Source organism: Gopherus flavomarginatus, chromosome 15 (assembly GCF_025201925.1).
Source record: "Gopherus flavomarginatus isolate rGopFla2 chromosome 15, rGopFla2.mat.asm, whole genome shotgun sequence".
NCBI classification, from domain to species: Eukaryota; Metazoa; Chordata; order Testudines; family Testudinidae; genus Gopherus; species Gopherus flavomarginatus.
Genome location: NC_066631.1, coordinates 25,057,084 through 25,085,078, shown reverse-complemented (window position 1 = coordinate 25,085,078; position 27,995 = coordinate 25,057,084). Strand labels below are relative to the sequence as shown.

Sequence of the window (27,995 nt, the reverse complement as noted above, 5' to 3'; positions counted from 1 at the left end):
GAGCCAGTTCCGAGCGGTGCCGGGGAGAGCCGCCTGCCGCGGGGGACAGCTCGCTGCACCGCATGTAAACGGCCGCTGCTTGCGCTCGGCTCCGCGCCTCCCCCGGCTCTCCGGGCGCACCCGCGCGGCCTTCCGCAGCGGGGTGCGGGGCTCCGGGCCCGGCTGGCGTCGGGGTGCAGCAGGGCGTGCGCGCGGGGGAGGTTTGCGCTTTGCAAACGCACGAGGGACTCCCCCCCCCCCGGGGCTCTCCTGCACGGAGCGCCGGCTCCCGGTCTGCTCGCCCGCGGGAGGCGGTGGGCAGCCGCCTGCCCTGTGCCCCCGTCGCCCCGACTCTGCTGCTGGGCGTGTTTGGGGCGCAGCAGGAAGGAAGCTGTAAAGCCAAACACTGGGGGCGCACCAATCCGCAGCCCGGCTCAGCTTCACTGCTGGCGTGGCCTGGCGTGGCCCGGCGAGGGAGCCTGGGGTCGATCTGTGCCCCTGCTCCCCATGCACCCCCCGCGTGCGGAGAGCGGGGCCGCGCCCGGCGAGGAGAGGGGGGCTGGGCTCGTTTGCCAGGCTCCGTGCACCGAGCACAGGGGCGGAGACGGGGGCGCTGCTGCTGGGGCTGGAGGGGGGCGGGTCGGTGCCCTGCGTTCCCTGCGCCCTGCCCCGGTGGCGCTGTCAGTGGCCCAGGTGCAGGGGCGGGCGGTGGGTCACCGTGCGCTCTGCTCGGAGAAGGGAGGCTCGGTTTGAGCCGAGCGCTCTATCCCCGGTGCAACGATTGGTGACAAGGGGAGGAGGGAGCGTGCGCTGTACCCCCAAGGCAGGGAGCCGGGGGATTTGCGCCTGGCGGAAGGGGGCTGCTTTGCTCTAGGGAGCGAGAGGGTCTCAGACGTGCGCTCTGCTTCGGGGACAGGGCTGGGGAAGAGGACGCTGTGCGCTCTGCCCCGGCGGTAGGGTCTGTGCGCTCTGCGCCGGGGCTGGGGATAGGAGAGGAAGAGGGAACGGAACCTTCTTCGGCAGCTTTAGCCTCTTGCCCTGGGCTTTGCTGGGGGCAGCACCCTGGCTCCCATTCCTTCGGCAGGGCACCAAGCGTGACCGAGGTTTGGAGCGGTTCAGGGCTGGTCTTGTCTCTGATGCGCCCTCTCTGCTCCCTTCCCAGGCAGCGTCAGCTCGGGCAGCTGTGCCAGAGCGGGGCCGACTCCTTGGCTGGACTGTGGAGCTCCTGGCTGTGCCCGAAGCCCTTCACCTTCTAACTTCAAGCTCAGGGTGGAGGTAGATTTTCTTCAGCTTGGCTCCGCTGCCCCCCCAGAGATGGTGGGCCACCTGCACCTGCAAGGAATGGAAGAGAGTCTGAAAGAGAAGAGCCGGGAGGGCCTGCTGGACAGTCCGGATTCTGGGCTGCCTCCCAGCCCTAGCCCCCCTTTCTACACCCTGGCTCCCGGGATCATCGGGGGCAGCAGCACAGGGCCGGATCACCCAGGACATGGGCCCAGAAAGGAAGCCAAGGAAGGCAAAGTGGTAAGAGCCTTTCACATCCCCCTGGGGCCCTACAGCTTCCTCCCAAGGATGAGAGGCTGGGGCGGTTCTTGTTCCTGGCTCCACAGGGGTTTAAGTGGGGAACTATCTCCATCTTTCACTGGGGACCACCTCCTATTCCACATCAGGATGCTTTTATTTGGATTGTAAACTCTCTGCCCCAGAGAGTTTACAATCCAAATAGACAAGAGGGACAAAGGGTGGGAGGAAGAAAGGGGGTTTGTACTAGCCTGTTTAGGTGTCAGAGGCAGGCAGGGAATGAGAAGAGTGACTCAGACCCAAACCAGGATTCCAGTAGCTTCCAGCATTGGATCCAAACCCAGATCTGGGTTTCACAAATGAATCCCCTTTAAAAACCCAACCCCCTGCACCTCAGGGTGACCTGGATGTGGTCTCCAGTGAGGAGTGAGACTCCCTCATGATTAATCCCTCTCTTCACCCAGGCTTCATCAGGTGGGATGGGCCACTGGTGAACCCCAGAGGCAAAACATGAAAAGGCTCTTAGAGAGCACTTCATGGGTGAATCCTTCCTGAAGACAGCTACACTTCAAACCTGGAACCCCTGCTCCAGCTGCAAACTGTGGAAGCAGCCGGCAGCCTAGTTCCTTGCTGTGCTGTTAGGATTGGCTGGCAAAGGTTTGGCCGCTGGTGGACAACCAGTGAGAGTTCAGGGGGATCTGGGGACATTCAAAGCCTCCAGCACTTCCCTGTGGTGAACTATTTGCAGTTTGGATTGGGAGCTGGAGGATAAATCATAGTAAGGGTTTGCTAATTAAAACATGTCAGATGCATGCTCCAATTTCCAGTGTAAAGAAAGAAATAAGACATCAGCCTCGCTCAATGGCTCTCCACCTTTCCAGGCTACTGTACCCCTTTCAGAAGTCTGATTTATCTTGCGTACTCCCAAGTTGCACCTCACTTGAACTATTTGCTTACAAAATCAGACATGAAAATATGAAAGTGTCACAGCACACTGTTATTGAAAAAGTGCCGATTTTCTTCTTTTAACCATATTATAAAAAATCAATTGGACTATAAATATTGTAGTTACATTTCAGTATATAGTATGTAAAGCAGTACCAGCTATGTACCCTGTTGTACAACTAGGCAAATATCTAGATGAGTTGATGTACCCCCAGTGGTACGTGTGCCCCTGGTTGAGAACCACTGGCCTGGGTGACATGGTTCTGTACAGTAAAAAGAGAGTACAAGGCTAGTTACTGCAATGCTACATGCGGCTAGGTCTGAAGTTGTGACTAGACATACCAGAGCTGGCTTCTCAGCAATGCTGAAACTGTTTCATTCCAAATCAGTTTGATTTGTTTGTGAGCACGAAGCAACAGTGCTACAGTCATTTCTGCTCTGAACGTGGAACAGTGCGCTATTCAGAACAGTTTATGTACATGTGTCAGGACCGTTGGTATCAGAGACAAGATTTGGAAACGTTCATGTTCTCTTCCAAAGGATAAAGTTGTTTTTGCTTGAGAGGTGGCTCTGTGCTACTGCTATTTGTTTGAATCGTGCTTCAGAGAATGATGCAGTTTGAAAAGTTATCCAGGGTATGGCTAAACAGTACAGCTCTGTTGGTTTTCAGGATTGAACTCCTGGCAGCAGCTATATAGATAGAAGCCTGATTCTGATCATCTTGACAAAGTGTCTGTGAAGTGTTTGAGGGTGGGGGAGGATTTAAGCAGATTTATTATGATTTTTGTTCTGCTTCATTTTGTCAGTTTCAATCTGTTGAATTATAGATTGCTTTTAAAGACTGAATCTTAGGAGCAGTTTGCTAGAGGGAAGGATTTTGCCCAAGGTTCTTTCAAACATTTTTCTGTTAAAAAAACAAACAGATTTTTAGATGTATTCAACCACACATTTAATTGCTTAAATACAGAGTAAAAGCTATATGCAGCATAGAGATGTTAGCTCTGTATAGGAAAGAATAACACTTTATGAATTTCAGTTACCACTCTAGTACCTTCTTTCCCCCTGTGCAGATTTGCACTGAAAGTTCATCTTCTTTTCAGGTTCTCAGGATGTGTTTAATGTTTTATTGAAAACTGTCTTTTCTACCTTAATATGCCGAAGTCCTCACACGAGTACTAACTGTTGCTCACCAAAATAACTGCATCCGGTGGGTTTTAATTTTAAAAGACAAATTCATAAAGTAAATATTGATGTTCCAAATTTGGAGCCTCATCCCACATGTGTGTAATTTTACACATTGGAACAGTTTTCATTAACTTCAGGAGGATATCTACTTGGGTACCCCCATGCCTAAGACTTTGCAGGATCAGGTCCTTGTTATGCATTTGTAAAATGAAATGTGTGAGGAGGGATTAATGAACTGAAAAAGAGCCAGAAACATGTATAAAACTCTACAATGGAGTCAGATCAGCTGCCATGCAGATAGTTATCAGAGACCCTGTACACTCTTTGGTCATCCCCTCTGAAAAGGAGATTGTACAGAATGGCACCTTACTTATCAGGGAAAAATTCAACTTTGGTATAAGTAGGTGCAAATAATAGAATAGTGGAATATTCTGGCTGAATTAACCCCTGGGGTCTTCTTGACTCTTGTAGAATAAATATTTTCTAAGATTTATGGACAAACAAAATTCTATTGTCCAGCTATTTCTTTGATTTTGAACACACAAATATTAGGCAGCATTTTGAGAGGTTAATGTTTGTTATAATTGTTTGCCAACTGAACACAACATTACAACAGTGTTAGCTGTGAGCCCTTGCTGTTAGGATGTAGGATTGTTATATGGTGGATGCTTTTATGCTGTAGTAGGTGTAGAAGAAACACAGACCCAGTAATATAAAAAGCAATCTTATGCACTAATATGGAGGAGGAAGCAATGCAAGTGCTTGAAACATGGGACTGTACCATAGGTGGAGATTTACTCTAATCAGATTTGCAGTTGGCACACTGCAAAATAGTGAAATACGTTATGTATTTGTATGGGACTGTCATTCTACTTTTCTATAAATGGAATTTCGCTCCATCTAATTTCCACTCTGTGAATACTGTGCTTGCAACTGGTTCGGTTCAGAAAGCAAAACTATGGAGAATGATGCTTGCTTCATACAATTAAATGTCAACTTCTAATTAGTTTTTCTCTCACCATTTAAGGAGAACTCACAGATCTGTGAGTAATTATGCAATCCATGAATTTGTGCTCCTGTTTTAATTGCCCTGCTCTTTGCAGTTTATCAGAGAGCATGCACAATTGGTGAATCAATAATTAATGCTATTTACAGACTAAATCGTGCGTGTTTAGTACCTCTGATATTATTGTTTGTGGTATTTATACATGAGATAAAGCTGAGAATAGTCTGTGCTATAATACAGTAAAATATGTATAAGCTATATTCCTAATATCCAAAACTCTATCAGGTACAATTACAGTACGTCTAGCTGTACCTGGAAAAATAGCTGGGAAGTATTTCATGGCATTTCTTATTCTTATAACTCCAGTTTTAATCTTCCTGGGGATTCAGCTATTTTGTTCCAGCTTTAAAGATAGATTTAAGAATTTTTCTAGCTCTGAGATAATTCTTGACATACATACTGAAATGATCTTATATGTACTTCCCAGGGACATTCTTCTGTTTACAGTCCACATTCCCTGTGTTTGGTGTGATTAACTTTAACTATAAAAAAGAAAACTCTTCTTTTGAATAAGCCAGACTTTGTTTGAAGACAATTCACCATTTATTCACATTTAACCAGCCAATTTGGCTATAGCTTTGGGATCCAAGAAAATATGAAAGGCAATTTAGAGCCAGAGTAATAAATACCACAAGCTCAATACCATTATATTGGACTTTGCTTGGAATACAGGGAAACTTACTTTTAATTCTCCCAAGTAACCCATTCATTGGAGATTCTTCAGCGGCTTTGTGCATAAGGGCAAGTGTTCCCCTGGGAAGTATATAGCCTAGAAATACAGAGTGACTTTTAGCTATCTTTTAAATTTAAAAGATGACTGAATTTTTAATTTTTATTCTCAAGCACATTGGAACTTGTGTTACCAAGCATCCCGTACATTGTATTAGAAAGACAAGGTATACATTGTATTGTATGTCTAGGCAGAAAGGAAGACCCCTAATATTAGCTGCAAGAAGAAGCATAGGTTAACAGCTTTCACAACAACTGCTAGAAAGAAGTGGACGGATCAAGGGGCAGCTGCTCAGACTTCAGTGCAGTTACCTCCGCAGAAAATTTACTTCTAAGATTGCCCAGGAATACAGTTCTGATGTGGAGGGTCCGATTCTCAGCTCACCGATATAACTCCATTGTTTTCAGTGGATTTACACCCGTGGAAATGGGATCAGAATCAGGCCCAAAGGTTGTCTGCTCGGAACTTACTTGTGGGTTTACTGTTTACAACTTTAAAAAATGTTCCTGGGTTATACTTTCCTTCAGCACTGAGCTGCATATGGTACACGGGGACTCTGGTGATTTTGAGGTCCCAAAAAGGGATAGCAATAAGATGCCAGGATTTTCTGGGGGAGGGAGAGTTGCTAGAGAAATATGTGGTATGCAGGTGGGAGTTGTCCCCTTCCCTGCACAGACACACAATCCACAGCTCTCTCAGAGGGCCCATAAATTCTGTTCCGAAAGTAGGGAATGTGCATGATCTGGCTAGAAATGTTCGGTGCTGAATCATTTGCTCACATTAACATAAAATAAAGCAGCAGAAATGGGCCCTGATCAGAGCTCATATGTGGTGTTGGGGCAAGGGGGGCGGTGAAAGACAGAGGATGAAAATGGGGAAGGATATGGGTGATTAAACCACAAGGCTGGGAGTCAGGAACTGTGTCACTCTGGTCCAGTCCCAGACCCATTGTACCTCAGTTTCCCCACATGTGAAATGGGGATGATACCTCATTCATAGGGGAATTGTGAGCCTTCATAAAGGCCCTGATTGTGTAAAGAGTTCTGCAGTCAGACTTTTGTGCCTACATGAAGCCCCACTGGCCTCAATGGGGATTTGCCCACATGGAAATCCTTGCAGGAATGGGGCCTTCCTCATGTCTGGAAGGTAAAAGGCTCTATGGAAGTGGCACTGTAGCTCTAAACCACAGCCCTTTGGAAACATGGACATTCTCTGCTTAGCTTGGCTGCTGATGCTTACTGGTACTTCAACATATAAAGAACTGGGTCCACGCCTGGGCTGAGAGTGGGAAGCATCAAACCCATCTGTCTGGATGCAAGTATGTGCTGCATCACTGAGCCAAATGGCTCTATTTTGTTTTTGCCCCACTATGCATGTGGAAAAAAAAATCTGTCAGAATTATTTGGATGTGCTTGGCCCTTTGCCAGAACAATTTGCAGACACAGCTCCCCCAGCTCCCTTGGCAGCAGGCCTGTCATCTGGGAGACATGCAGGGCAGGGCTGTTTGTTCCCAGCACAGTCCCATTTGCAACAGGTTACTTGTTATCTGAAAGGTTGATACATCACTGTCCACTAATTTAACCAGAGCAACACCCCCTGTTGCTCCACATAAGAAATGTCCCCACCCCCGGGTATTCTACGTAAATAATTGAGGTCCAGATACAGCCCTTTGGATCAAGTCCTTACTTGGGGCAAATTTGTGCCATGGGACAGTCCAGGACAGAGGGGAGAACAAGTTGAAAATCGCAATGTTCCATGTAAGGTGTGTGGGTTCCCCACCACCGCCTCACGCCCATGGAATGAGCAGGATGTTTGGGCCCCCAGAATCCATGACTTCCTATGCCTCCCATCCCCAGCTCACTGGCACTGGCATACCTGCTAAGATGGGGCAATGTGCATGCGAGTCCCTTTGGGATACCGCCTCCTACCCCACAACGGGCCCTCTGGGGGAGACAGTGCCACGGAGACAGCATGGATGGAGGTGATCCATGCATAGAAGGTACCTTCTGGGTGAGAAGTGTGGGTGTGTGGCAGGGTATAATGCATCTGTCAGACCTTGCCCAGGCCAAATGTCCCATCAACTTTGGGTCCTTAGGGGCCAGTTTACCCCCTCCCCTCCCCATACACAGATAGAAAACTGCAGTAGGTGGAAAGGCCATCATCCTTTCTAGGAGGTGGAGTTTGGTGGCCCTTCAAACTCCCACACATCCCGAGATCCCTGAAGAAAGTCAACAGAGGTGTATGATTCCCTGTAAATCCCTCCCTCCTTCCCCCCATTCCAAATAGCAGCATGCTCCACTCTGAAGCCATGAGACCCTGGCATCCCTGCCCACATCTGAGCCCCACCCATTCCCCACAGGAAGCCCTTGTAATTTATGCTGAGGGGACTGGCATTCATGTCCACTCTCACCTCCCTCTCTGCCCCGCACCCCTTTTTGCCAGAATCTAGCTCTTGCTCCACCTCATCCCCTCTTATATGAATCTGGGCCCATTTCGCCACCTCTTTGAAACATCCCTGGCAGGAGAGAGCTGGCAGGCCTCAGGCACTGCCTAATCTACAAACCATATGCCAGCTCAGCATTCCAGTTACCCACCAGGCTAACATGGTCTTGTTTATAGACTGCTCCAACTAACCTCTGCGTCTGTGTGTTGATTAATATCTCACTCCTAGCAGTCACATGAGTGGGAATCCCAAAATGTCAGGCCTGCATGTAAAGCAGAGCCCAGCCCCTCCTGTATGTCAAATACAGGGTCTCTCTGGAGGGATATAGTATTCTTTTCTAGTCCCCACCAGAGGAGTGTCTCCGGATGCCAGAGCACAAATTGCAGGAACGGAACTGCATCTGCCTAGTTTGGGCCAGCAGCTTTCAGTTCATTTCATAGCTACAAGGATCCACCTTTCTGTACTAAAGTCCTTCTAGGATATAGTGTCCATTGCCCCAAAGATCCCCAAATGCTTTGAAAATTAAATACATAGAGGCAGATCTCAGCTGCCATCCGGCTGCACAGCTCCACTGAATGCACTGATTTACACAGGCTGAACGTCTGGTCCCAAACACTGCACGTACCCTGCGGGTGAGGGAGAACACAGCTGCAGGGAGATCTAATTCTCCATTCAGGTAGATGTGCATGTGCTAGCTTGAAAAATAGCACTGTGGCCATGGCAGCACGGGCAGCAGCTTGGGCTAGCCACCCAAGACCCACAGGGGGTCGGGCAAGATGGTACTCGGGCCGCTACCATCCTGCTCTTTTTAGCAGCTTAGTTTGAGCAGAGCTAGTGAGCGTCTGTCTACCTGAGCTGGGAAGCACGCTTCCAGCCGCTGCGCAGATATACACACAGAGACAGATAGGCATGCCACAACCAAATCCTGTCGTCTTTACTCAGGCAAAACTTCCACAGGATTTAAATAAAATTGGGGGACTTTTGCAAGAGTAAAGGCTGCAGGATTTGGCACATAATTTTTAGATAGATATACAGGAATCACTTCACTGGCAATGAAAATGTAACTACTCTAGGGTGGAACCTTTCAACTACTTAATACCCCACTGCATCACTATATAGGTCTTTTGGACTAGAAGTTAAGTACCATACATTTCCCACTTGAAACAAAAAGTTGTTTGAGTGCTACAGGATGTAATCATCTAAAATTAAATATTCCATAACACTAGGACTACCAGCCATACTTTCAATTTGATGTCTCCATTGACTGTTATCACTTCCAAATGAAACCTGTCCTGTTTCTGGGAACATGATAGTTGCATGAATAACAGGGCTTGTAATCTCCAGTACATCAAGACATTAGCAATGCACAATCATCTATTAACCAAGTGTATCTTACCGGTTAAAACAGATGTAGATATATCATCTCCACTGAATAACTCAGGCAAATATTTGATTAGTGCTGTAAATGTCAGCTTGCTGAAAACGACATTTTCATGGACCAGTATGTTCACGTGAAATCTGGAAAGAAATTAATATGGGGGTTAGCTAGAAGAGGCCGCTGGTGACTCGAATTCAGTTCCTACATCTGACACTTGGGCAAGTGATTTCATCTTTTGGTTCACATCTATCAACCTGTTTCAGACTGCTGCCCATCGCCATAGTATCTGAGCCACTTCCACGTAAAATCAATAGCAGTAGTGAAGTTCCTAGTAGACATCATGTAGCCTTTGCTCTCTTTTCGGAGTCTAAAGTCGTATGGGGTAGGGGTTTGATTTTTTGTTTGTTTGTTTCTTTTTAAGATTCTATTAATTTCCTTTTTTGGTGTGGTTGGTAGGTGTTTGGGGGCAAAGGGGGTGCCAGTGTTGTGTCATTTTTTGTGGTGGAAAGGCTCCCTTCCTAGCTTTCCAATCTGCAATCCATTTCCTTCTGTAAAATGCCTCGAGTCTCTGAGCACAAGGTGTTATACCAGGGCTAAGTATTTGTCTGATTCTCTTATTTATTATTTGTGTTACAATAGCGCCTAGGAGCCCTGATCACGGGCCAGGACCCCACTGGGCTGTGCACTGTCCAAAAACAGAACAAAAAGACAGACCCTGCCCCATGTTTATTGTGGCTAGATGAATCCAGTCTTCGTACTGGCTTATTTATGCAATTGTTCTGAACAGGTATCACCACGCTATATACTCCAAACATTCAGTTGCATTTCCCATAGTCCTCCAGCAGATATTAAGCTGATGGACAGTTGTCCCTGCATAGTAACCCTTAGTATTACTTATGTTGGAATAGATAAAACACAGCTCATGGCAGGGGGTTGAACACCTGTCTGGGGAACCCTTTCTGTGTGTTTATCATGGGATAGCTTTCAAAAGCAGAGCTTAGCTGCCCAGGCCTTTACATGCCTGAAAGGCACAGGAGTTGAGAGAGAGGGGAAAAATGCTGCCAAACAAGAAATAACTTAAGTTTTTTAGTAACATTTTAACCCTTCAGTGTTAGGAGCACATTCTTTACTAGAAGGAAAATAGTCTATCCTATCCCTTGTTAAAGACGTGCTTTGGGGTGAAATTCACCCCTTTGCAGAGCAGATGTACCACTGAAGTGCTGGTTTGCAGGCAGAAGTTGTCTGGGCCTGATGCTGACTCTGCACAGGGTTAATTTGTTCTTGAGCCCTCTCCCAGGGGCACTCTTGGACTCCTGGGAGCAATCCCATCCCTGGACAGGGTGTAAGGGTGGTGACTTTCAGGGGGATGCTGATGGGAGCTTCAGAGGAGGGGAGGAACACCCAGCTGCGTGTCAGAGGACACTAGTAATCCAAAACGTGTGGATTATCGACTACAAATATCCAATATGTATTTTCATTTCTACCCATAGGCTTGACCTCTGCTTTCCTTATGGATCATGAAGGGCTGTTTGGGAGGTAGCACTGTCTAATGGCCAGGACTCCTGGGTTCTATTCCCAGCATGATTGCTCACCTGCTGTGTGATCTGAGACAGCTCACTTCCCCTGGCCGTGCCTTGGTTGCCAGGATTGTGCTCAAACCTTCCCCCACCATCCAGACCATCCCCTCTGGCAGACACCAAGCATGTCACATTTCAGCCCCAGAGACAAACACACACTTTGGAAAGCTAGAAGTAGCGCTGAACAACATTTTTTTGAATCTCAAAATATTGCTGAAATTGGAGGTGGGGAAAATGTTGATGAAATTTTGGTGAAACTGCCTCATTTTTCAAACAAATATAAAGCTGATTCCCCGTTTTATAATTTTGGAATTTCAGATTTCAAAATAACTGTGAAAGTTAAAATAAAAAAAAAAAATCACAAAATTGCCGCTCCCTCCCTTTTTTTAAAAACCAACTTTGGCTGCAAATGTGTGGAAATAGGGAGTTTAGGTTGGAAACTGTTTTGCTACCTTAACTCCGGGAACATCTGCCACTAACTGTGCTGTAATGAAGATACAGAGATCGACACATTTAATTTAATCCCCATTCTTCACTCAGTAACTACAGATTAGATGGAAGGGAAAATGCTTCAGAACTCTGAATGCTGTAGGGACAAACAGAACCTCAGCTGGGATTCCTCCAAAGAGCTACTCCATAAAACAAGTGATGCTATTTAGTGTCCTCGTCACTCTATGCAAGGTTTTTGATTGCTTAGAATGGAAGCAAACTGCAGTGTTTTATGAATGATCTTTCAATGTACGCCAAGCTTTATAAGCCACTTAGAATTCTGCATGTGGAGGGCCTAAGTGACTTCAAGGGAGTTCTCATGCAGCAGTTGTATGATTGGACTTTTGGACTCATTGCCAGAGGATGTTATGAAAGCCAATGGTATAACTGGGTTCAGAAAGAATTAGATAAGTTCATGGAGGATAAATCCATCAATGGCTATTAGCCAAGATGGTTGGGGATGCAACCCCATGCTCTAGGTGTCCCTAAACCTCTGACTGACAGAAGCTAGGACTGGATGACAGGGGATGGATCACTTGATGATTGTCCTGTTCTGTTCATTCCCTTTGAAGCCATTGTCAAAAGACAGGATACTGGGCTAGATGGACCATTGGTCTGACCCAGCATGGCCATTCTTGTGTAGTTAGTTGTGACCTGTGACTGTCTCTGATGGTAGAAGAGTGGCAATCACCAGCTCAACATGTCATTCTGCAGTTCTGTTCTTTACTGATTACCCAGATATGTGTAGTTTATATATCAAATTAAGCCCGCAGGAGCAATGCTAACATGGATTTACATTTGGTACCTATGCCAATGTATCATTTTCTACCTTGATTGCTCCCCTGCCAGTACCTTTGCAAACTCCATAGCCTGCATAAAAATGATCCTGTCACCAGCATTCAGGAGTAGATGCATTTGAAGACCTGTTCCTGCTCCCATTGAAGTGAATGGCAAAACTTCTGTTGAGTTCAGTTGTGTAGGACGGGCCCTTGCTATGCAACACACAGTGTTCCGGTTCATGTGACAGGCTCCTGTTTCCAGCGAAGGGGCCCTGTTGTATTCATGAGTTAATTACTTGGACAAACACCTAGTGCTGATGTGTCCATGATCTGATTTAGCAGATACACACCATGCAATCAGCTATCTAATATTCTCCGTTCACAGACCCCAGGGCCAGTGCTTCCATTTAGGCGGCCTAGGCAATCGCCTAGGGCACCAGGATTATTGGGGGGTGGCATTTTGCCGGCGGGGGGCGGCAGGCGGCTCCGGTGGACCTGCCGCAGTCGTGCCTGTGGAGGATCCCCTGGTCCCGCGGCTCCAGTGGAGCTGCTGCAGGCATTCCTGCGGATGGTCCGCTGCTCCCACGGCTCCGGTGGACCTCCCGCAGGCACGACTGCGGCAGCTCCACCGGAGCCGCGGACCAGCAGACCCTCTCTGCAGAAATGCCTGCAGCAGCTCCACCAGAGCTGCGGACCAGCGTGCGGGGCGGTGAAATGGCTGTGCGCCTAGGGCGCTAAAAACACTAGCGCCAGTCCTGACAGACCCCCTTTGTACACAAGTCTGGACAAAAGTGCAGATTACATGAAGTGCTGTGGGCATGGGCATGCTCTCTGAGTCACATGGAATATCTTGGCTCCAGTGTCCTACTGTCCTGGGATGCACGCAATGCCCCTTGAATCAGCACGCGACTTGTGCATGTTAGTAAGGAGAATGAGATCAGCTGTGCAGAGCTGAGAACAGAATTGTGCTCTGGAGCTGTACTTGAGGGAAACATTACGAGGTCTGGACTTCTAATGTGCTAATCTCTCAAGAATGCTCCCAGTTACCTTGTCACCAAGTTTGTTACTCAGCGCTGAAGTGCAACGGGGATTATCGGACAGGTTCACTGAAACCAGCTAGCACATGAAGGGCAGCTGAATTCCAAATAGTTCCACTTTAGTAAAAGTTCCTTTCCCTCTTGGCAGTGGAAGTAAATAACACATATTCCCGCCATTTAAAATGCAGAGTAAGACAACACTTGACCGACCTAGTATATGAGATTCATCCCTCACTGGCAGCATTTTGATCATTGGTCCAGGTCTTTGACTAGCTCTTTGATCAAATGGTTTGATAACATATAGTGGGCATGTTGGTTGGGATGCTGGAGTGAAAGCTTTTGCCCACTGTGACCTGAAGAAGACCTCTGTGTAGCTCAAAAGTTGGTCTCTTTCACCAACAGAAGTTGGTCCAATAAAAGATATTCCCTCATCCACCTTGTTTCTCTGATTTAGGGAGACATTTTCAAAAATCAACAGGAATTGAGCTCCTAAATCCCTTAGATGCTTTTGCACATTTCCCCCTTACTATTTAATACTTTCAGTTCAACTATATTTTGTGCGGTTCCCTCCACGGGTTCATGTGTCAGATCCAATTATCAGAAGGACAAGATGCCGTGGTGATGAGTGCAGTATTAATACCTACCTATATCCAATCAGATAGAGTGGAGTTAATAGCATGCCAAGAACAAACTGAATTACGGCAGGAATTGCCTCTATACATGGTTTTAGTCTTCTGCGCATACCCTAAGATGGACGCTTCTGCAGGAAACATTGCAGGGAAAAGCGGAGCTACCACATGCAAAGTCTTTGCAGGGTGATGGTTTCAGGGGAAATACGACAGCATCAAGTGTTTGATTGCAGGGTAGCTGGAAATCTGGTTTTGGGTGCCAAAACGGCTTCCTTGGTTGTGACAGCAGCTTTCCTTGCCCACTGTAGGAGATGGCAAATGCACATGACATCAGCTCAACTGTTTTAGATTTTAAAATAACTGTATAGCCATAGGCCAAAGCAAGCTGGGCTTGAGTCTCCTTGAGGGCTGCAATGTAGCTCCAGCTCTGTTTTCTCGTGCGGTCATCCTGTCAGCTCACACATGCTAAGCAGGGTTGGACAGGCTGAGGAGGAGGATGGAATCCTGCCAAGGAAAGCCTAGATGATGCTGGAAAGAGAGTTGGTAATTCAATAGGCAGGTGCTTTCCCCTCTGGGTCAGTTCCAAACCAATGGCCCGGCATGTGGCTGGGGGCTGCTGTACTGTCGAATGTGGTGTCTGAAAAGCCCCAGCTTCCTGTGGGCTTCTCAAAGATCCAGGGGCACTTTGTGTCAGGACAGAGGTGTTAGCCCCAGGGGGCTGGTCAGAGTCCAACCCTGAACATTTCACTCCGCCACCTGAACTCCCTCTGTAATTTCAGTCGGATCCAGTGTTCTTTGCACTGCGTCCTGTTCTGTCGAATGGTGGCAAGGTAATTCCTGCACATCATTTGGATATCAGCTGGGAAAGCCCTGTGGAGGCTCTGGGGAGAAGGTTATCTTCTACACATTTTGCATTGCTCATTGTTCTTCTCAAATAGACCTTGCCAGCATCTGTCCCTCCAGATAGCCGGAGCACTGAAGTATTGTTTTAGGCATTTCTTTCTCACTAACTAGTCAGTTACTATAGAGCTGGCACCAGCACTGTGCAAATCCTCCAACAAGGTAATAAAAAGCCATTTATACATTCAAGTCTGTTCCTCACTGTGGGGGCAAAATTCCTCCCTTCTGTCCCACGCAAACAGAATTTCGCCCTGGATGTTTTGAAAATGCTCATTTCTATAGACATTATTTTGTCTATCCAGATCTGTGCCTGGTACTGTCCCTTCAGGCCCCAGCTACCACCTGCTGGGGCATTGGTTCAGAATGGACTCAAAGGGGAAAGCACCCAACACGCTCTCCTCTTGGAGGGATCCCATCCACATCCTTACATAGTCCAGCCCTGGGGATCCCAATGCTGACAATCTCCTGACCTTAGCTACCAGTAAAGAGAAACCGGACTCTTTTAAAAGAGAGCTTTTGATAAATCCTTGCTCTGATATCATCACCATGAGCACAGCCTAGATCCTCAGCTGGTGTAAAATCAGTATAACTCTACTGAAATCAATGGTGCAATAGTGATTTACTCCAGCTGAGGATCTGGCTGATTAGAAACATAGGAATTGCCCCACTTGATCAGACCCCAGATCCATGTAGTCCAGTATCCTGCCTTTGATAGTGGTCAGAACCCTTCAGGAGTAGATGTGGGATTATCTGACCCCCCACCCCCGGCATACGTCCCATCCTGCTCTCTGATTGTTAGCTTCCATCTAGATAGACTGGGTCAGATTACAAACATTGAGGACCAAATTGAAATCCTTATGCCAAGGATAAATTTGGTCATAGAATTATAAAAACAAGACAAAGTCAGCAAATTCCTTTTGCACTAAAAATGCACACTGATTGCTGATGTTACGGAACAAGAAGGCACCTATTAGAGCAGGCTGTGTCTAAACAGTCTTCTAGGGGAATCATCATGTTATTCTTTTCCATTTTACTACTTCTGCCTGTGTGCAGGTCACACTGAGAGCAGCCAACAGCTAGTTAAGTTTCTCTCTCTCGTTTGCGCATTCCCAATGGGTGCATATTGAGGGATGCATATTCCCAGCTCTGCTTCCCACTCCATTAGAAGCAATCTGCAGTGGTTTGCAGGTGCATGTTTGCAGTTACCCGTTGCTACAAATGTGTCTGTACAATTTGCCTCCACCCCCAACAACAACAACAAAAAACCCTTGCATATTAGGTGCTTTCAAACAGAGCACTGGCCACAGACAAGAGGTGAAAGCTAGCATACCGATCTAAGGCAAGGCATGTGTATACTGTCATGGAAAATAGTCCTGTAAAAGAATCACATGCAAAAGGCAAAGAGCTTTATTTACAAATAGAAATGCCCACCCCTTCCTCGTGAGTGTTGAATGTGAGCCAGGAATAAGCAGGAATGACCTTTCCCATTTGGACAGGAGATGAAAGTCAATGCAGACAAACCTTTTCTATAGCACTGTGCAAATACTGGCTATCATCGATGATGGAGCAGCAACATTAAAAAAAAATCCCTCTTTTTATCAAATGTCACTGATTTAAAAAGAACTGGCTGGTAATAGAGCAATGCGATAAACTGGAGTCTGTGGTCCTGAGAATTCAGATGAAATGTTGAAACTTTATTGCCAGTCAAAAGCGAAAGCTCTCAGCTTATGCACCACTTAAGCCCAGGTAGTCTGCTGTTGTAAATCAGGATTGTTCCATTGAAGTCAGTGGAGTTATGCCAATGTATATCACCTGAGGATATGGCCCAGGGGGCTTACAGGGAACTTAAGTGGTGCACAGGCCTGGAGCTGGCCCTCTGCACAGGCATAAATTTCCCTCTAGAAAAGTATTTAGGTCTTTCTTTTTATTTTCTAGAACTGTGTTGTCTGGGCTCCAAAATCTTACTTTTTGGTTCATGCTAAGCCCCCCAAAGTTTGATGCATCTCAGAACCTCTTCCCTCTGCAGAGACAATTAGAGATCTTCTTAGAACAGGGCCTCTGTTGGGCCGAGTGCACCGTCGCAGCAGATACACCGAGCCGTAAGGAACCCAGAGGTGAAAGACAATTTAAAGAAAGAGGGAAGCTAGAAGCCATCCATTCAACTACTGTCAAGTGGATTCTCCATGTTCGTAGGCTATTCACTGTTATTTAATGGGCAACTGCTGAGAAATGGGCTCAGCTTCTGTCATGCATAGATTCAGCTTGCACAGGGTGGAGAGAATTATGTTACTAAGGGTTTTTCATCCGCCTTAGACACCTTTAAACTCTCCCCAGAGGCTACCAGACGTCTCCCTAGAGGGACACCAGGTTCCTGTGTTTCGTAAATCAAAACCAACGGCAAAGTGGCTGTGGGGACCGAAACACACAAAGGCAGCCTTTCAAGGGAGTGCCACAGAGCTAACGTAGCAGCTGCACTGGCTCCAGACAGCAGATGCCGGCTCATTCGATCTGGGAACTTATGTTTAAGGACATAATGCAGGAGAGGAGTTCATGATTAGTTTTCCTGGTGGTCAGGGGGAGCCTTCTTCACGTCCTGTGGCACATTTCTGAAAATACCTTACCCCTAAGCCCCTCCTCCCTGCCAAGAACTTCAGAGGTCAGATTTGTTGCTGATGTAAATTGAAGCAGTTCCATAGAGTCATAAATCTGTAGGCCAGAAGGGACTGTTGTGGTCATCCAGTCCAACCTGTACAACACAAGCCATAAGATTTCTCCTAGTCATTCCTGCTGTAGGCCCAATAATTTATGGTTGCACTAGAACACGTCTCATATAAAGACACCCAACAATTTCAAATGATGGAGAGCCTACCACATCCCTCGGTAAGTTGCTCCAATGGTTAATTGCCTTCAGTGCAAAAACTCTACACCAGTAACTTCCATGGAGCCACCTCAGTTTATACCAGCAGAGAATCTGGCCCCAGATCTAAGGAGAAAGAATCTTAAGCAGCTTTCCCTGTGTGCTAGAGAAGCTACTGGCCTTTCTGAGAACAGACAGGTACATTATATTGCTGGAAGAAACTCTTTGTCTCAACATTATTTTGGAGAACTTTATGGGTCTTCCAATACTTCCCCCCTGATGATCATCAATCAGACCATGTAGATGATTATTTTCCCATTAGGCTTTATGTATGAACAGCTACTAAGGTCTTCAAGGGTTCTGAATAAATGACTGGGTCAAAATTGAAAATGTAGAGCATGCACAAATTTACTCCGTACTTTGGGGAGGAATACAGAGAGAGGAAGAATGTGTTTCTTGATAGAGGACAAGAGAGTAACGAGAAATTTGGAATCCCTCAGTGTTCCCCAAGCTGTCTGAATCCATTTTATTTGGTTTGCTTAAGAGACGAGTCAAACTGAGAACTATTTGTCTGAACCCCTGAATGTAGGTGCTTTGGATAAAAGGGAATCCTTGGCGTTGACCCATTGTTAGTTTGCTTCACTAAGAAGACATTGAGGCTGAAATGTTTGCAAAGTGTGTTTCAAATAGTCAGCAGGGAGGTGCTCTAGATGTTCAGGATATTATCTTTATTATAGAATGGTATGCCATTTCCACTGATGGCTGTAACATTTAAGACAAAGAGGCAGATTTTCAAAAGGCATCCAAATCCCATTGATTTTCAATGTGAGTTGGGTACTTATCTACCATTTGTGCCCTCCCCGCCGAACCTAGTTTTTCTTGACATCGTCCCATGTAGAAGTTGCAAAGCAGCTACATTCACAAGCTTCAGGAGAAGGTGCTCAGAGTCTGTCCCAGTGCTCTATGTCACTTTGTTTTAAAGTCCCAGATTCACAAGGCTCCTGCTATGAACGGAGCTGAGACAATATAACGAAAGGCACCAATTAATCTCCACAATGTCCGAATGTGCTCTCCTAGGCTAGAAGAACAAACATTCCAGGAGGTGTTCATTGGTTCAGAAACAGCTGTGGGGCAATGAATGGCTTGTTTGCTGAACTCAGCATTAGGGTGCTCTGCCTCCCTGCAGGTCCCCTGGACATTTGGGGATTGCAGTATTTCTAGCGAGGAGCAAGGACCAGGAGGGCTACTCAGCTGCTTGTGTGAATAGCCCAAATCAAGTTACATCAGGCTGGATTCTCTGTTACAAAAGAGGGGGCTAGTTGCAGCTCCCTGATGAAGAGCTGCCCTGCCCCAATGCAAGTTGGAGCTGCAGCCCCACAGGGGCCATACTCCAAAGGAGCATTGGGGGCAGTGGAGCTCTGCTCTGCCACACCCTTGACACTCCCCCTGGTGGAGGAGGGGTAGCGGGAGATGCTTACCCTGCACAGAGTAGACTTAGCAGGTTGGGGAATGTGGCCTATGTTTTCACTCCTCCTTTCCCATTGGAGTAAGTGGGAATTAGTGCATCCCTATGTACTGCCCCAGAACAGGGCACTAATTGGGGGAAACAAAGCCACTGGGGCTCTCATGCGCAATGCGTATTGGAAAACGTTTTGAGACTCGAAGCTTTGTTAGATCCCCGCACCAGGTAGGATTTTCCTCATGAGCCTTGGGCAGCGACATTTCAAGACAGAGGTTGAACAGTGAGTATCCAAGCAGGCTTCATCCTATGTAGTTCAGCAGCAGCAGGAGAGGAAGGAATATATGAAACATAGATGGACCCAAAGCAGATCTGAACCACCTCACCCGTCCCAAACACTAGATCCACTCCAGACCTGGAACTTTGCTGATCAGGCCCATTTTGAGCAGGGGACCCCACGTGAAAACTATCTAGTCTCACTGGCTCACAATAGCAGGAGCAATAAGGGAAGAGAAGAATAATTCAAATGAAAAAGATATACGGGAAGGGGATAAAATTCCAAATGAAAGAATCTGCAGGGTAGAGAGGCGACTCTGGATTGTAGGGCTAGATCAGCTTACATCAGGGCTGGGCGCTCAGAAGGGGGCACTGCAATGAGACGGCTACTGGCGGTGTCTAGGGTAGTGCTGGCAGCGACTCAGCTGTGTAATGCTAATTCTGGTGTTGCAACCAGGGTGGGAGAAATGAATGCAACCACATAAGTACAGACAGTGTTAGTGGGGATGCACCAATCGGGCCAAACCACTTGAAAAGCCGATCAGAATCCGTGAAGTGCCTATTCTTGCACCTCCCAGTTCGGGGGTTGATTTAAAGTGGTGTTGACGTCAAAGGAGCTACCCCAGCATGCACTAGCTGAGGTTCTGGCCCCACCCTTTGAGAAATGAGCCTTTGAGCTTTGTAACCTGAGTAAGGAAGAATCCATTCTCCCCATGCACTGACATGAACAGCTCTACTAGATAACCACTGCGAGCCCTACTCTGCTCCCAGAAGTAAAAGGGACTGTAAGTGGGAGTTAAAGGGCCTTGAGGGGATGGGAGGGGCAAATTCAGACCCAGTGCAACTGAGTGCAATGCCAATGAAGTCATTGGCCAGAATATCTTATTTATACTAGGGTGAATCCACCGTTATTCCATGGAAGTCAATGGAGTTACACCAGTCTAGCTGGCAGCAAAGTTTGGCCCCTTGTAATATAAAGCCATTACCACCAGCAGTCTGACATGAGTTGGTGCTGTCTCTCCAGCCCGTGTCCATGTCACAAAAAGCACCTGCCACAGGGACGTCTTCTTGAGCAGCCCCAGCAGAGCATGAACCCAGGGGGGTCTGAATTCAGGGGAGTTGCGCCCACCTTTACCAGGGTTGATTTTGGCCATAGCACCGGTGGCATGCTCGATAACTGAACAGTGTATATCGTAAATAACACCAGCAGCATTCTGCTGTGTCCAAATGCTTCATGTGCTGTTCTTTCCCTGTTTTTCCTGTAGATCCCTTACCTTCTTGTGAACTCTTCTGTGCCAGAGACGAGGCCTCGAATGTTCCCGGTGTTCTTTGGCGAAAGCATTGAGGTCAACCCTGAACCTGTGCAGGAAATTAGGTACATATGGAGGAGTTTCTTCCCTCCCCCGGTACATTTTCTTCTGCAAAAGATTAATGGTGTTTATCAATGGGTGTCACGGTTATTTCGCTGGAGGTGAAGGGGAGGAGGAAGTGGGAGATTAATTCCTGAACTAAAAAGAAACTGACAGGGGTGGTGGAAGTGAGGGTGGTTCCGGGGTTGGTAATAGGAGATGGAGGTCTTCATTTCCAGATTATATCAAATCCAGCGCAGGCTGGGATAGAAAACCATTACCATCTGGAATGCTGTTTGGTGGCCAACGCGGAACGAGCTGGTGGTCTCCATAACTGGCGTCCATTTTTAATTGGTGCTTGCAGCGGAGAGGCCAAGGTTAGATCCATCTCCATAGGGCAGTCTATCCTCTGCCCCTAAGGGCAGTCCTTCTAGCCTGTGACAGAGGCCTGCTGACATTCAAAGCTGAGAGGCTGGTGCTTTGCTTTGCTGCCTACACAGTATCTCTTCTTACAGTCTGGGTCCCTTCTTGCCAGCCTGGAATTCACTTTAAAAACACCAACATGCATTTTCAGTATGGTTACTCACCCAGCTTGTGGTAATAATTAGAGGGAGGGGGAGGTTGTGAATGCAACTCCTGCAACCCACACAAAGACTGTCCTGGGAACGTACCTGGATAATCTCTGGTTATCCAGGCATGTTTTTATGACGATTACACAGGAGTCTTGTTTTATGTGCACCAAGCGACTTGCTTGCTTACACACCTAGCTGTGCAAAATACATTAAGGCAGATCATGTTACGTGTGCCACATAATCCTCCAGGCTCCTTCCAGGGTGGAGGTAATTGACATGGACACACCCAGCTTTTAAATCTTTTTTCACAGAGCTGCAAATTCCTTACCTGCTGATTGCAGTTGAAAGGTTTGGAGCAGTAAAACGCATGAAAGTCCCAGAGCTTTACTAAAACCAAATTTTTTATCATCATCTGTATAACTGTAGCACCTAGGAACCCATCATGGACGAGGACCCCATGCTGCTAGATGTTGTACGGACACAGAACAAACAAAAGACAGTCTCTGTCCCAAAGAGCATACAGTTTAAGGATATTTACCTTGCACGGTTACCTGCTTGTGCACATGAGCCAGCAGAGAAGGTTAGGTGCACAATGGACTATAGATAGAGAAACCAACAAGGATAGAAGAGCCATTGTTAATTATCTTGGTGTCTATTTTTTATCCTCATCTTAATGGGGGCCGAGCCCCACAGTGCTCATTTTGTGTAGGCAGACCTTGCAGTTTCTCCCTGTTTGGGTTGGGATTTTCTAGGGGTGTCAAGCGATTAAAAATTAATCTTGATTAATTGCACTGTTAATAATAGAATATCATATATTTAAATATTTTGGGTGTTTTTTACATTTTCAAATATATTGATTTCAGTTACAACACAGAATACAAAGAGTACAGTGCTCACTTTATATTTTTATTACAAATATTTGCACTGTAAAAAACAAAAGAAAGTATTTTTAATTCACCTCTTACAAGTATTGTAGTGCAATCTCTTTATCATGAAAGTTGAACTTACAAATGTAGAATTATGTACAAAAAAATAACTGCACTAAAAAATAAAACAATGTAAAACTTTAGAACCTACAAGTCCACACAGTCCTATTTCTTGTTCAGCCAGTCACACTAACAAGTTTGTTTACATTTGCAGGAGATAATGCTGCCCACTTCCTGTTCACAATGTCATCTGAAAGTGAGAACAGCTGTTCTCATGGCACTGTTGTAGCCGGTGTTGCAAGATATTTACATGCCAGATGTACTAAAGATTCATATGTCCCTTCATGCTTCAACCACCATTCCAGAGTACATGTGTCCATGCTGATGATGGGTTCTGCTCAATAGCAATCCAAAGCAGTGTGGTCCAACACATGTTCATTTTCATCATCTGAGTCAGATGCCATCAGCAGAAGGTTGATTTTCTTTTTTGGTGGTTCAGGTTCTGTAGTTTCTGCATTGAAGTGTTGCTCTATTAAGAGTTCTGAAAGCATGCTTCACACCTCATCCCTCTCAGATTTTGTAAGGCACTTCAGATTCTTAAACCTTGGTTCGAGTGCTGTAGCTATCTTTAGAAATATTAACTTTGTTATCTTCTTTGCGTTTTGTCAAATCTACAGGAAAAGTGTTCTTAAAATGAACAACATGTGCTGAGTCATCATCCAAGACTATTATAACATGAAATATATGGCAGAATATGGGTAAAATAGAGCCAGAGACATACAATTCTCCCCCAGGGAGTTCAGTCACAAATTTAATTACGGTAACTCATTTTTTTAATGAGCGTCATCAGCGTGGAAGCATGTCCTCAGGAACGGTGGCCGAAGCATGCGAGGGTATACAAATGTTTAGCATATCTGGCACATAAATATCTTGCAATGCTGGCTCCAAAAGTCCCATGTGAATGCCTGTTCTCACTTTCAGGTGATATTGTAAGGAAGAAGCTGGCAGTATTAGTTCCCGTAAATGTACACAAACTTATTTGTCTTAGCAATTGGCTGAAGGAGAAGTAGGACTGAGCAGACTTGTAGGCTTTAAAGTTTTGCATTGTTTTGTTTTTAAGTGCAGTTATGTAACAAAAGAAATCTACATTTGTAAGTTGCACTTTAACAATAAAGAGATTGCACAACAGTATGTGTATGAGGTGAATTGAAAAATACTGTTTCTTTTGTTTATCATTTTTACAGTGCAAATATCTGAAATCAAAAGTAATAATATAAAGTGAGCAGTGTACACTTTGTATTTTGTGTTGTAATTGAAATCAATATATTTGAAAATGTAGAAAAACATCCACAGATATTTAATACATTTCTATTGGTATTCTGTTGTTTAACAATGCAATGAAAACTGTGATTAATGGTGATTAACTTTTTTATCGCGATTAGATTTTTTGAGTTAATCACGTGAGTTAACTGCAATTAATTGACAGCCCTAGCTTTGACCCATCACTGGCATTTCTGTGGAACCCAAACCATCCCGCATCCCCATCCACTCCCTCAGGCTCCTTGGTTTATGGCTAGCTCAGGATTTCCTGTACCCATTTGGCACAGCTTTTTGAGGTTGTGCTGGGTCACTTCACTCCCTTTTTCCCTACTGCAGCCTAGTTTGGGGGCAATGGCTTTGTGCTCTAGGTGACCTGCATAAGGCCCCTTTGTAAATCAAGCTGTCATTGCTCTAAGCAGGTGACCCTTTGCTCTAATATGGGAGGGATGGGCAGAAGGTGTGAAACAGCTCAATCAAGCCCCCTCTAGCTCCGTTTAATAACCATGTCCAGGGTGTTATTTTCTTGCCAAGTGAGAGCAGGAGCTGACACTGGTGCACAGCAGAGACCAGAAAGGCATCTGCCTTAGGGCCACCTAAAGGTCCTTATTAGGAGTACAGGAGCATGAAGCAGTAGAGGCAGTTTTCACCCAACTTGCATGTCCATTTCCCATGCTCGCTGAGCACTATCTGTAAGGGAGGGCTGCCTCTTTCCGGCACAATGCCAGGGGAAGGTTGTGTGCTGCATGATGACAATCTGTTCCCTTATGCAGCATGATTTAAGAATCAAGGGAACCCTTTGCCAGCATGGTTGATGGCAATGCTCCAAGAGTCTAGCAGCAGAAGCTCTGCCAGAGACCACTGATGTGTTTTGGATAGAGACTAGGAAGCCAGCACACCACACTGTGGAAAAGCAGGGGTGGGCCACGGATGCACCTAAAATGTCAGGAATCCTTGAACAGGCTCACCCTTCCAGCCTCTGGCTGAACATCTGTGTCTCTCCAACTCCTCTGCCTCCCACATACAGGGCACCAGCAACAAGTGGCCAGCAGCTGTGCTCTTCACCACTGTGTCTGGGCTTGCTCTCGCTTTGGAACTCAGCTAAAAGGAATCCTGGCATAGGGCTGGGACAGCCCTAAAACCCAAGGAGGGAGGAAGGAAGGAAGCAACCAAACCAGAGCTGTTCTGCTGTCAGGGAAAGGGGCAGGAACCCATGTGCCTGTGCAGGGGGCCCCAATCCTCTCTATGGCAGGCAGCCAGGCTCCAGCAGGGATCCCTGTGCCCCACTACCCATGGGGAGTTGGGATCATGGATTCACAACTAAACAGAACTACCAGGAGGTGAGTGGGTGTAGCAATGGAGATGGCTATTGCAAACCTGTGGTTGCAACAGGGGCATTCTGCTGCTGCTCTGCGCCAGAGGGTCCATCTGCCCAGCCCTCCCTAGAGTATCATTTGCTTTGGGTGGGCCAAGATCTTGGCAGAAGATAGGAGCGGGTCAGCACAGAGCCCTCCTGTCCTATTCGCTCCCTTCGCTGCCTGACTTCTCACTGCCCTTTCCAGGTGCAACTCAGAGGTGAAATATGACTCAGAGAAACACTACAGGGACGACATCTTCTACGGACCTATCCCCACCATAACCACCTACAGCGAGACGGTCATTGCCACACCAAACTGCACCTGGAGGAACTACAAGTCACAGCTGATCTTCGAGCCCAGACAGAAGCCCCTGCGGTTCCAGAGCACAACCATCATCTTCCCCAAATGCACCAAGAACATTTACCGAACCACTCTCACCTACAGCCTGGGCTGTGCCAAGCGCTGGTTCGCGTCCAGCGTGCAGCTGGAGCTATGCGAAGAAACCAGCCCCTGCGTCATCTACAGCGAGACTCTTTCATCCGCCCGGAGGGGGCTCTGACGACCACAAGGCCGCGTCCTTCGCTAGCCTCTCCGGACAGACAGATTTGACCAGGTGCCTTCATTGATGGCGACAGGCCCTTGACTACTAGCGGCTGGCCATGCATGGTCTTAGATGCATCTGAACTGCTCTAAGAGGAGGCCCAGAGGGGATGTACTCTTTATGGATTTGGTCAGCGCAAGGCTGGCGTTTGTTGTGGGACATTTTTGATGTTCATGCTCTGGATTTTTTTTTTTTTTTTACACATATCTATTTTAAATAGCATTTCAATGAAATCAGATAGCAAAGGCCCTAGGTTTGCAGTTACCATGTGTTATAGTGCTGCTTCCCAGCTCCATGGGGCTTCTCTAGCATGTAGGTGCGACTTAGCAGTGCCTTGGAAGCCCATCCTATCTGATAGGAGAAGACCAGCTGCAGACTCACCATCCAACCTGCACAGCTGCTATCCGCCTGCTTCTCCTAGTATTTAAACACAGAGAAGACAGTTGTTATTTTTAATTGCATAAAACATTGATCCCACTCTGAATCCCCATCTGGAGGATGGCTCCAGGATTGAATTGCAGCACCACAGTGACCTCCGATTTAGCTTTATTTTTTTAAAAAAAAATTGTCATCAAAACAAGGAAGACGGTCGATCGTGCTGACAGGGCACCAGCCTTTCCAGAATAGGCAAGTGCCAAACTCCCATTTGACACCCTTCTGCGGAGCCAGATGTTTACAAGCCAGAGTGTGCATGGGGCTTTTAGGGGAGCCGAGAATGGAATGCTTAAGGGGAGATTTGCATTCTGAGGAGGATGCAAGCCAGGGAAAATGGCAGAAAGCTTAGTTAACAGGAATAAAACACACAGAGAGAACAGATCTAATTCAGGATTAACCTGATTTTATGCAAAGGCAGCTTACGACAATCAGGTTAACTAGGTGTAGGAGAATATGCTTTCAAGGGCAGTTCCTCGAGGACCAAAAGCCTTTTCTGTTATATGAGATGATAAAGACCATAGCAGGAGCAGAATTTTAAACTCCGAGTTGAAGATTGTCAACAGGACAGATGTTTCCAAAATTCAGCAGAATGAGGCTGTGGCTCATCGCCAGCCTGCTGAGTCCGGTAATAGTGCACAATAGTAATAATTCATCCAAGGACAATGAAAGGAACTGTCTATTCCTACCCTCTGCTCCTCCCCCAAGCTAGTTAGTTCCCATGCAGCTGTAAAAATACAGAGGTGGATAGCCTTCAGAAGGTGCCAGCGGGCTAGCACCAGTAGCCAGTTTCAAACCTGGCTGATCCATCCCTGCCACACCTACAAGCTCTCAGAGATCTGGCACTGGGTCCGACGGCGTCTGCATGTCGCCTTGTGCCTGAGACAGACCCCTGCTAGCAGAGACTGGTTTGACACCCTTTTCCCACCTCTTCTTCACAAAGAATGGATTTAGCCCCCTGGTACTTTCTTTTTTTGTGAGGTGAAGCTGGAAGAGGGAAGTTGGTTGCTCTTCTTTAAATGCTCACTTTCACTTGTATCTAAACTACGAGGAAACTGTCCGCTCTAAGGCTTCAACTGGCATCAGCATTGAAAGTGAATGAGAAAAGAGAACAGTGCTTTGGCAGGCCCTGTTTTACTGCAGGACTCCATATGTGGCATCGCTGTACTGAACTGTTAACTGTTTTCATTTCCCTCTGGGGATAAACTGCAGCAAGACAAGCCCGGCTCTGGCCGGGAAAGGAATTAAGGAAATCATGCCCATAGTTATGAAAAAATGAACGCATCCAGCATCACCCACAAGGATTATTTGATGTGCCTACAAGTGGGACTTTTGTGTTGATTAGACTACAACAGGAACAATGCTAAGCAACAGTGCATCAGTAAATGACAATGCCTACACAGAGGGGTATGAAAGCAATAGAAGATCCCAAAGCTGTTACTGCTTTCTGAATATAGGCAAACAGAGCTGGAATTGTCAATGGAGACAAAAGGAATTAGACACCTAACTCTCACTGGATTTGTATGGGATTTGGACACCTACGGTAAAATTCTGAACAGCACCTAAGTGATTTAGGAGGCTAAGTTCCATTTTCAAAGGAGACAGACTGAGATCCGCAAAGGTATTTAGATACCTAACTCCTAGGGGAATAATGCACGTAAATATATTTGAAGATCTGGGCCTTGGGCACTTGAACTTTTAGTCTCATTTAAAATCAGTAGACCTTAGGTGTCTACGTGCCTATGTCTCTTTGGCAAATGGGAACTTAGATGCTCTTGAAAATGTTACCTATAACTCCTGCAGGCTTTTTAGCTAAACAGCTCTGAAAGTTAATGTCTATTTGGTTCCCCCCCACCCCCTTTCTTAAGTGTTTTGTTTTGTATTTGTCTTGCTGCAATGATTCAGTTATTTCAGTGTACACATGACCAGCCAAATTACAACACCTAATAATAATAAGGAGTAACTCAGACTTCTTGCCCAGAAAGTTTGTACTCACATGAACACCCACAGCTGTTAAAAATGCCTTGATAAACTAAAAACAAACAAACCCCTCCAGATATTTAAAAAAAATGGATTTGAAAAGATCAGGTTTCCTTCTACGTAAGCGGGTGAATGGTCCTGCTATTGGGAATGTTCCTAGCTTTCGCTAGCCGATTCCACTGGGGTAGTGTGTAAGGATCGGAGTCCTTGCTC

The 27,995-nt window shown here is 46.4% G+C and overlaps 1 protein-coding gene across 2 annotated transcripts; it reads left to right on the top strand.

The window, feature by feature from the left end:
- The first annotated feature begins 8 nt into the window (after positions 1 to 8).
- On the top strand, positions 9 to 27,995 carry RFLNA (refilin A). Of its 2 annotated transcripts, none has more exons than XM_050923556.1 (4): positions 9 to 64; positions 1,146 to 1,500; positions 20,513 to 20,622; positions 24,974 to 27,995. In XM_050923556.1, the coding sequence occupies exons 2-4, from the start codon at positions 1,294 to 1,296 to the stop codon at positions 25,326 to 25,328; spliced, it is 672 nt and encodes a 223-aa protein (XP_050779513.1). In that variant the 5' UTR covers positions 9 to 64; positions 1,146 to 1,293; the 3' UTR covers positions 25,329 to 27,995. The 2 variants fall into 2 exon arrangements, with proteins under 2 accessions (XP_050779513.1, XP_050779514.1); XM_050923557.1 differs by lacking the exon at positions 9 to 64 and adding an exon at positions 636 to 873.

What these genes read in the sequence shown, in the direction of transcription:
- RFLNA (XM_050923556.1), top strand. Translation starts at nt 1,294, where the DNA reads ATGGTGGGCCACCTGCACCTGCAAGGAATGGAAGAGAGTCTGAAAGAG. An exon ending in AAGCCAAGGAAGGCAAAGTG is followed by an intron (nt 1,501 to 20,512) that starts GTAAGAGCCTTT and finishes TTTTTCCTGTAG; the next exon opens with ATCCCTTACCTTCTTGTGAA. An exon ending in GAACCTGTGCAGGAAATTAG is followed by an intron (nt 20,623 to 24,973) that starts GTACATATGGAG and finishes TGCCCTTTCCAG; the next exon opens with GTGCAACTCAGAGGTGAAAT.